Source organism: Martes martes (genome assembly GCF_963455335.1).
Source record: "Martes martes genome assembly, chromosome: 13".
NCBI classification, from domain to species: domain Eukaryota; kingdom Metazoa; phylum Chordata; class Mammalia; order Carnivora; family Mustelidae; genus Martes; species Martes martes.
The window spans coordinates 62,729,887-62,739,461 of NC_137901.1; the positions used below are offsets into that span (position 1 = coordinate 62,729,887).

General features: G+C 43.5%; 1 protein-coding gene across 1 annotated transcript in view; it reads right to left on the reverse strand.

The window, feature by feature from the left end:
- The window catches only part of CDC45 (cell division cycle 45), a 32,694-nt gene extending 23,432 nt beyond the window's left edge, over positions 1-9,262 (reverse strand). Inside the window, exons 1-5 of the mRNA XM_080822192.1 lie at positions 8,787-9,262; positions 8,604-8,663; positions 7,741-7,833; positions 6,498-6,635; positions 5,381-5,527 (exon numbers count right to left, since the gene is read on the reverse strand). Coding sequence (XP_080678318.1) covers positions 5,381-5,527; positions 6,498-6,635; positions 7,741-7,833; positions 8,604-8,663; positions 8,787-8,837 — 489 coding nt within the window. The 5' untranslated portion in view covers positions 8,838-9,262. The remainder of the gene's footprint in view (positions 1-5,380; positions 5,528-6,497; positions 6,636-7,740; positions 7,834-8,603; positions 8,664-8,786) is intronic.
- Positions 9,263-9,575: the final 313 nt, after the last annotated feature.

A 9,575-nucleotide genomic window follows, 5' to 3' on the forward strand; every position in this document is an offset into this window, starting at 1 on the left:
GCAACACCTCCCAACATGCTCACTGTGGTGGTTCAGAGGAGCCAAATAGTGAGCCTGGAACTTCCTTACCCAGTGGTAACAAAGAGCAACTCCTCTCACGGCTAACAGAGGTTAAGTGGGAAACCTTGACATTCTACCTCCACCTGGCTATAAAGGGATCATGCTGCCTGCCCCCTGCTTTGCCAGAGTGATGTCAGAGAAAGCAGATAAAATGGAAGGCTTAAATTAGACCCAGGATCTCAAAACATAATATAAAAATGTCCAGGTTTCATGTGAAAAGCACTCATCACACTAGGAACCAGGAATATCTCAAACTGAACACACAAAAAAAGAAACCCATAAATGCCAACACCAAGATGACAAAGATGTTAGAAGTATCTGACAAAGATTTTAAAGCAGCCACTACAAAAATTCTTTAATGGGCAATTAGAAACGTAGCTGAAACACATAAAAAAAAAAAAAAAACAGGAAGCTTTTACAAATAAGTAGAAAAATAGAGAAGAACCAAAGAGAAATTTACAACTGCAAAGTATAATAACTGAAATAGAAACTCAGTGGTTGGGCTCAAGAGCAGAATGGAGGAACAGAGGAAAGAACCAGCAGGTACAATGATAAAAATTATCCAGTCTGATCAAAAGAGGAAAACAGACTGGAAAAACAAACCAACAGAACCTCACTAACATGTGAACCTACAACAAAAGACCTACACTTCATGTTATTGGTGTCCTGGAAGAAGAGGAGAAAGGGGATTGGCTGAAAACCCACTTGAAGAAATAATGGCTGAAAAATGAAGAAATATGGCTCAAAATTTGGCAAGAGACATAAACCTACAGATTTAAGAAGCTGACTGAGTCCCAATAGGTTAAACCCAAAGAAATCCACACCAAGACACATTGTAATTAAACTTCTGACCATTAGAGCCCCCAATTTTTTTTAAATCTCAGAAACAACAAAAGGAAAATGACATTTTACCTATAGGATAAAACAGTTTGAATGGCAGCAGATTTCTCCCCAGAAACCATGGAGGCTGGAAGAAGGAGCATAACTTTCAAGAGCTGACAGAAAAGAACTGCTAACCCTGAATCACACACACAGTGAAAATATCTTTCAGGAACGAAGAGAAAAAAATTAAGAAAGTCTCAGAAAAAGGAAAACTAAGAGAATTTACTGCCAGCAGATTGCCTCTAAAAAAAAAAAAGAAAAAAATATGGTTAAGGGCATTTCTATAAACAGAAAGAAAATGAGAAAAGAAAAAACCCTGGAACGTCAGAATGGAAGAAAGAACATGCTGAGTAGAAACTAGGTAAATACAATAGGCTTCCCTCATCCACTTGAGTTTTATAATCACGCTCTGTTGTTGAAGCAAAATTTATCCCACTGGGATAGCCCATGTGGATCTAAATGTACACAGAGGCTATTTTTTTTTTTTAGAAATTTAACATTATAAATAGAGGACAGTAAGGGAAGTAAAGGAATCTAAGATTTCTACATTTATAGCCTGTTTTCTCTAAATCTCTTTGAGCATGAACCTTTATAAATAAAAATATTTTTGAAAATATATCTTGGATACAAGTATATTTACAAATCATGAGGATTTAATTATATCTGAAGTATTCTCAAAAGTGTTTGGGTGCCGGGGTGGCTCAGTTGGTTAAACATCTACCTTAGGCTCAGGTCATGATCTCAGGGTCCTGGGATGGAGCCCCACACTGGGGGTCTCTGCTCTGTGGGAAGTCTGCTTCCCCCTCTCACTCTCCCTTTGTGCTCTCTCTCTCTCTCTCTCTCAAATAAATAAATAAAATCCTTTAAAAAGAAGTGTTAATTTTTATTAAAATTAGGTATGTAAGCCTAAACTTGAAAGAGAACAAATACAAATTTAGAGCAGCAAGTAAAATACTCCATGAACAAGTGATAAATACTAAAAATTTGGACTGGTTTCCAAAGTCATTCAAAATAAAACAGAAAAAAAGAGATGGGATCCCAGTTTAGGTTAAAAGACAATTAAGAGAATAGCTAGTTACAACTGTGTCAACTCTGGCTGGATGATTCAGACACAAAAACAGCTATAAAATCTACTTTGGGAGGGGCGCCTGGGTAGATCAGTGGGTTAAGCCTTTGCCTTCAGCTCAGGTCATGATCCCAGGGTCCTGGGATCAAGCCCCACATCGGGCTCCCTGCTCCGGGGCAGGGGGGGGCTTTGGGGGGGGGGGGCTTCCTCCTCTCTCTCTGCCTGTCTCTCTGCCTACTTGTGATCTATCTGTCAAATAAATAAATAAAATCTTTTTAAAAAAATCTACTTTGGGGGCAATTAAAGAAATTGGAATATGGGTTGAATAGATAACATTACTAATTTCTTATGTATGATAATGGTACTGTGTTTATAGAAGAGAATGTTCTTAGGAGATGAATATGGAAGAATTTGTCAGGGAGCATCATGGTGTCCGCACCTCATTCTCAAATGAACCAGGCTAAAAAAAAAGCATATATAGAAAGAAGGCAAACTGGCAAAAGTGGAAAATGTGAAAAATTGCTGAATCCAGATGAAAGGTATATGGGTATTCACTGTACTATCTTTTTAACTGTTGTACACGTTAGAAAAATATCAAAACAAAAACTTTGGAAAACAGTATGGAGGTTCCTCAAAAGTTAAAAATAGAGCCACCCTATGATCCAGCAACTGCTCTACTGGGTATTTATCCAAAGGATACAGACACAGTGATTCAAAGGTGCACGTGCACCCCAATGTTTATAGCAGCAATGTCCACAGCAGCCATAATGTGCAAAGAACCCAGATGTCCATCAACAGATAAATGGATAAAGATGATGTGACATATATATATATATATATATATGTACATACACAATGGAATTATTATTCAAAGTGAAATCTTGCCATTTTGCAATGACGTGGATGGAACTAGAGGGCATAATGCTAAGCGAAATCAGTCAAAGACAAATGCCATACAAGTTCACTTATATGTGGAATTTAAGAAATAAAACAGATGAACATAGGAGAAGGAAAGAAAAAATAAAATAAGATGAAAATAGAGTGGAAGACAAACCATAAGAGACATGGATATCTAGGAAATAAACTGAGGTTTGCTGGAGGGGAGGTGGGTGGGGGGATGGGTAACTGGGTGATGGGCATTAAGGAGGGTACTTGAAGCAATGAACACTGGGTGTTATATGCAAATGATGAATCGCTAAATTCTACCCCTGAAACTAATAATACAGTATATGTCCACTAAATTGAATTTAAATAAGGAATTAAAAAAACACTAAAATTATAAAACTTCTAAAAGAAATAAAAAAGCCAATAGTAAATTATGTATATCATTATGAGTATCATAGAAAGCATTCACAAACTCAGATTCCAAATAGATGCACTAAGAAAGTTAATGGACGTTCTGACAGGTTCTGACATTAGGAACCATCAACATTCTCTTTAACGCCAAAGCCACTGGTCAGTTCTGCTTGCCTGTCCCCTCCGCAGAGCCCTTGTATCTGTGGACACGGTACACTGAATGCTGGAAGATCCTAGGGATTTCCCTGGCTCCTTCCTTCCTCATTCAGGTCAAGTGTCCATGTCCACCTTCATGAAAGCAGCCCATTCCCTGTCCAGCCCCTTATCTTGTTTTAGTTTTTCTCAAGCAACACAGCTCTCCCCCTGAAACCATCCTTGAACCGTGTTCATTTATACATTCCATATGTCTCCCCCACTGCAAAGGAAGCTTTGTGAAGACAGGCACTTTGTTCTCCCCGGGGGACCCTAGAGCCTAACTGATACCTGGCACATATTAGGTGCTGATATACTTATTAGTCAGGATGTAGAATTCCAAGACTCTAATCTGCAGAACGTGAATGTTCCCAGGGAAAAATCCCACCAGATATTGATATGTGGGGCCCGATGGAAAGCAACTCATTAATACAGAAAAGAATGCTATAAATAAAGGAGCATCAGATCACAAAAAAAGAGCTCTTAGAAATCAAAGCTTAGAAGATGAAGACCAGAAGTTGGCCAGAGAGTGGAACAGATAAAGAGTTGGTCAAGAAGAAAGAGAATCTAAGAATATGGCTGAGGTCCCTGTTCAGACCACCCAAAACTCTACAGAAGGGACTGGTCAAAGGTGGGGAAGGCAAGGAGAAAACATTCCTACCTTTGCAGGACATGACCTCTAGATGGACAGAATGTCCCGAATGTCCCCAAAATGGCTCAAAAGAGCTTTGCTCAAGCACCTTATTAGGAATTGTCAGGCCAAGGATGAAGGGAAGAGCCCAAACATTTCAGAGGCAAGTTTCAGCAGGCACACCAAGGATTGGGAGCCAAAGGGCCTCAGCTTCTTCCATAAGACTTGAAAACTAGAATAAAACATGGCCCAAGGCACCTGGATGGCTCAGTGGGTTAACGCCTCTGCCTTCGGCTCAGGTCATGATCTCAGGGTCCTGGGATGGAGCCCCGCATCGGGCTCTCTGCTCAGCAGGAAGCCTGCTTCCCTCCCTCTCTCTGCCTGCAGCTCTACCTACTTGTGATCTCTCTCTCTCTCTGTCAAATAAATAAATAATATCTTAAAAAAAATAATAAAATAAAACATGGCCCTCCTGTTAAAGGAATAACCACCTGCCATCTTTAGTTTCCCAGGTAGCAGAAGCCACCACATCGGGTAGGCTACTTCTGTTGGCCAGGCCCCAGATCAGGTAAGCGCCTCAGACCCAAAACTCACGAGGCTCAAACTACTCTTATCTTTGCATGCAAGGGGCTTACCCTGGAGTGACCACTGGGGACTGAGCCTAGCTGAGAGCCACAGACCCATGCTGTTCCTCATGGTGACTGCAGAGAGCAAGTCTTGAGAAAATGAGGAAGAGAGGTGATGTTTATGCTATTTATTATTTTTCTTTTTGACTTTTTTGGTAGATTTTATTTTTTATTTGAGAGAGAAAGCAAGGGGAGGAGCAGAGTGGAAGGAGAGGGAGAGAGAATCTTGAGCAGACTCTGCATTGCGTGTGGAGCCCGACATGGGGCTTGACCTCAAGACCCTGAGGTCATGACCTGAGCCAAAACCAAGAGTAGAACACTTAACTGGCTGAGCCACCAAGCCACCCCTCTGTATCACTTTTTTAAAAAGTATGTTCTCTAAGCAAAGAGCTGAGCCATTCTAAGTTTCATCTCATATGATGAAATTCTACTGTATGGACAAGGATGTCAAAGGTCAGAGAAGTTCAGTAACCTGCCTGAGGCCACATAGCCAGGGGATGGCAGAGCTCAGGGTCAAGACCCATGCCTGCTGAGTCCCAGCTAACCTTGGGCCCCGCAGGCTCCAGTCTGAGCTCTGACCTCTGGGAATGGCAAGTTCCTCAAGACTATGGGAAGCCCCAAACTCACCTCTTCCAACCGTGTGCGCTTCTCAGAAGGCTCTGACCCACTGTCACTTTCACTTCCTGAATGCTCTTCACCCTCTTCTTCATCCCTAAAGATATCATCATAGGCAGGAACTTCAAGGTCATCATCTTGTTTAATGAGTAGTTTGATCTAAGGTTAAAACAAAAAGCAATCAAGGCTCTCCTCTCTCATTGACAGAAAATTCTCCGTCACATGTTTTTCTCCTGGAGAATCTTATTTCCCAATGAGCTGACTTGTTCAGTTTTCTGTACAAAGAGTCCCCTGTTTGAGAGAAGAATTTCCGACTTCTCAAGCATTTTCCTGTTTTCATTTCCACTCCCTGAGGCACTGGAGTTGTACCACACAATACAAAAAAATTCCAAAGATTTAAAACTATCCCCAGTCATTGAAGTCTGAGAAAAAAGCTCCCTCTTACGCCACACACTAACCAAACAAAATGAATACCCTCCAACTTGGACTCTGACAGAAAACCTGAAGATGTGTGACACTTCGGTGCATACAACTGCTGTCTCTAGAAGCAGGGCCAAGCTGATTTTGCTTCGAGAGAGAACTTCAGGGCCAACAGTTTGATAACAAGGCTAGGGGTTGGGGGGGGTCAACTCAGAGAATGGTTAGGTGGCCGCCCTGTGCCAGGCTCCATGCTTGCTGCTGGGGCTCAAAGAGGAAGCACAGCACAGCCATTTTAGGCTAACAGTGGCCTCTTATGCTATCATCTTCTGGTCCTCACACCACCCTTTGACTGGACAGAGAAAGTGCTAGTCCCACTTGTAGGGCTAATGTCTCTAGATCTTTTTATTCAATGAGGTCAGCTGGGCCTGAGCTTGGAGGGCAGGCTCAGTGCAGACTTCTGGTCCCTACACTTCAAAGGTGAAGTGAATTCCAAAATGCATTCTGAGCACGTCCAAGGCTTAGGCGCCAAGTTTCTCACCAGAGAAAAGCAAGACCAGGTTCTTGCCCCTCAGTCTGTTCCAACTCCTGTAGCAGAGATGGATACGTGCCTTGCTTAGATCACCAGATGTGATGTTGTCCATAGTATAAGAGGTACAGAAAGACGGACAGGAGAACTCAGGGAAGACATGTGCCCCAAAGGTCAAGTTACCTGGGCATCATTGTACACATTCACGACATTGACTGGTCTGTGGGTGTCACACACAAAAAATATGGCATCTTCGTCAGGCTGGAGGATATCCAACAGGTCTACGTTAGCGCCACAGTTTATGAGGATAAAATAATGGAACTGGAAAGAAGAGAGAGGAGAGGACATTGTGAAGTAAGTGCCTTGAGGAGGTTCTTCACTTCAGCCTACTAGGCCCCTAAGTCCTTCTTCTAAGACACATCAAGCCCCTGGCACTGGGCAAGGCCTGGACGGTGAGAGGCTCCAAAAATGGCAAGGATTGGTCTATGTTAGTGCTTTAATATACTCCACATGCTATTTCATTTCCACGATGACACCACAAGACAGGCCCCATGGCTAGCCCTGTGACTGTCTCTGCTTCGCAGAGCAGCACGTGGAGGCTGAGCATGACCCAGTTTCATGCACAGGACCAAGAAGTTGACGAGCAACAGACCAAGACTTCAAAGGCATAACAGAGCCTCTGCAGATCTCAGTCACCCTACCGGACTGTGCTGCCTCTCTGTACTAACAACATCATACAGGTCTAAATTTGTAGCAAGTCTTGGGCAGCCCATACTCAACGGGCACATAATATTAAATTAAGTCTTATTACGTCCTATCACTATAGAGAATCCCTTCCTTATAAACACCAAGTTGGCACCAGTATGCTCCTTCCGTGATGACAGGAGCTCCAGGCAAGGATTTATCTCTGCTAGACAGTCCAAAATGTGGCCACAGACCCCAAAGACCCTCTTCCCTACCACAGCCCTACCCTGTGGGATCTAAAATGTCCCATCTTTCAGTATAGCCCCATGCAGAGGTACCAGGAGAAGGGAGAAGATATATTCCTGGATTAACATGTGGAAGCTGGAATACTTTTTCTCGGAGAGAGAATGTAAACTAGTGGTGTAGTGTAACATAATTTTAACTAGGCCATATAAAAAACTAACTGCTAAGCTCTAAGCACCTTACAATGAAAATGTCTGCAACACAAATTCAAAGGCAGAGGGTGTCCGCCGTCACTATTTTTTTTTTTTTTGGTTGTCAATTTTGTCTCTATAACTTGAGGATAAGTCAAGTATAGCTCATTTTTTCCTTCCATGTTGTCTAATATAGCTGATAGTTAAATATACATACAATCTATCGTGGACATAGAAAGAATGCTACGTAGTAAGAAATTGCAACTGAGTAAAATAAGACTAATTATTCCAAAATACTTCTTCCATACCTGTTCTTTATGCTCAAGAAATGCAGTTTCAAGTTCTTGCCACCCAGAAACTGGAACCAGGGTATACTGCACGTGATCGCACTGGAACAGGGCCTGAGAGATATTAATTTCAAACCTATCAAATTTAGGACATCTACAATTAACTTTGAAAAGCACTTAAAAAAAAGATGGATTGAGAAATGAATGACATGTGATAAAGTAAGAATGGGAAAATGTTAATGGGGAAAACTAGGTTATGGGGATATGACTGTTTACTGTATCATTCTATCAACTTTGCCTAATTTTTGAAAATTACCAAAGGAAAACATTGGGGGCAAAGTTGATCTTATTTCTAGATCTTCTGAGAAGCAGTGCCTCACCCAAGGGCCTGAGCAAAGGTCATGTAAACATTGGATTATATTCAAAATAGAACCAATGATCTTCCCTAATAGACGAAGGAATCTGAATTTCTGGTATTGTGTATGAAACCACGGTGTCCTCAGTTGTCACTGAGTCCTCTGTCTGAAACCCCACATTTGGGAAGACACGCGGGGTCTAAGGGTCTCTCCAATGCAACCATTTTTTTGTCCCACGTTATTGCAAAATACTAACTAGTATTCCTGCCTTTTGCCGAATCCTTCTCTAACCCACCCAATACTCCTGCCAGCGACGAGTGCCCATCCCTAGGTTTCCTTTGCTCCAGCCCCTATGGTAGCCTGAGCTCTCATCATGGGGGCTGGGGAGAAGAGAGGTTCCCTACTCTGCTCCTCACCTCCAGCCCCGACTTCCAGCCCACCCGACACCCAACTCCTCCGGGGGCACCGCCTGCATCCTCACCTTTCGCCCCGGCCCTTCCCTTCCCTTCCAAAGTACGCAAGGCTCACCTGGAGGATCTTGCAAGCGCACAAAGCGTCCACGTCCGAAGCCACGAAGAGAAGGACCCTCTGTCGGGAGAAGAGCGCAGTTGAACGCAGAGACCGGAACACGGGCCCCTGGTACCCTCCCACGGCCGCTCCCTCTCATCCCTTCCCCCCGACAAGGCCACGAGGTCCAAGAAAAGAGGTCACCTGGCTCTGGACCACCTCGTAGAACTCCTTGCGGAAATCGGACACGAACATGGCCACGGCGGCCGGACACCGAGAGTTAGTGCAGAAACTCTTGAGAGTTGCCGCGGTGGTCAAGACTCCCGCCAAATCAGGACTCGTCCGATTGGCCCAGGATCCAACCAGTCGCTACTTAGTTCTCTGCCTTTCCCTCTTTCTCATTGGGTCATATTGGAGGCGGGCACTAGCACTCCGCCATTCAGGTTGGGAAAGTCAGGCCCGCTCCTAAAGAAGCGTCATCCACAGGCAGGACGCAAGCACGGTTGCCCACTTCAATCCTGACTCCCATTTACCCACAAATCTGACGCTTGGTGGACATCTTTAGTTTGGGAAGAGAAGCTTATTGCCTCCCGCTGGGAACTCCAGGAAAAAGAAACCTCGCCATAAATTAAATCCACTTATACATCGAACGGAGTCGTCAGTTTACGACTTCAAAAAGCTCTCGGCGTAGTTCAAAGGCTGATGTGTAGCTTACTTCCGCCAGCATCCTCGATGGCTGCAGCAAAAGCCGGGAGGTCTACGTGCATTCTGGGTAGTGTAGTCGACAAGGAGAGCGGACCTCACTAAATTCGTCTAGAGGGGAGTACTATAAAAATGTAATTTAAAATAATGATAAAAATTACCCTAGAGCGGACAAAAACTAGGAATTGGTATTTTAGTACATACTCCAGAGAACTTTTAGACCCTAGCGCCTTCCCCGGCTTCTTTTCATTTGCACCCGACCCCTGTCCTCCTCATCTCCCCCCGGGTCTC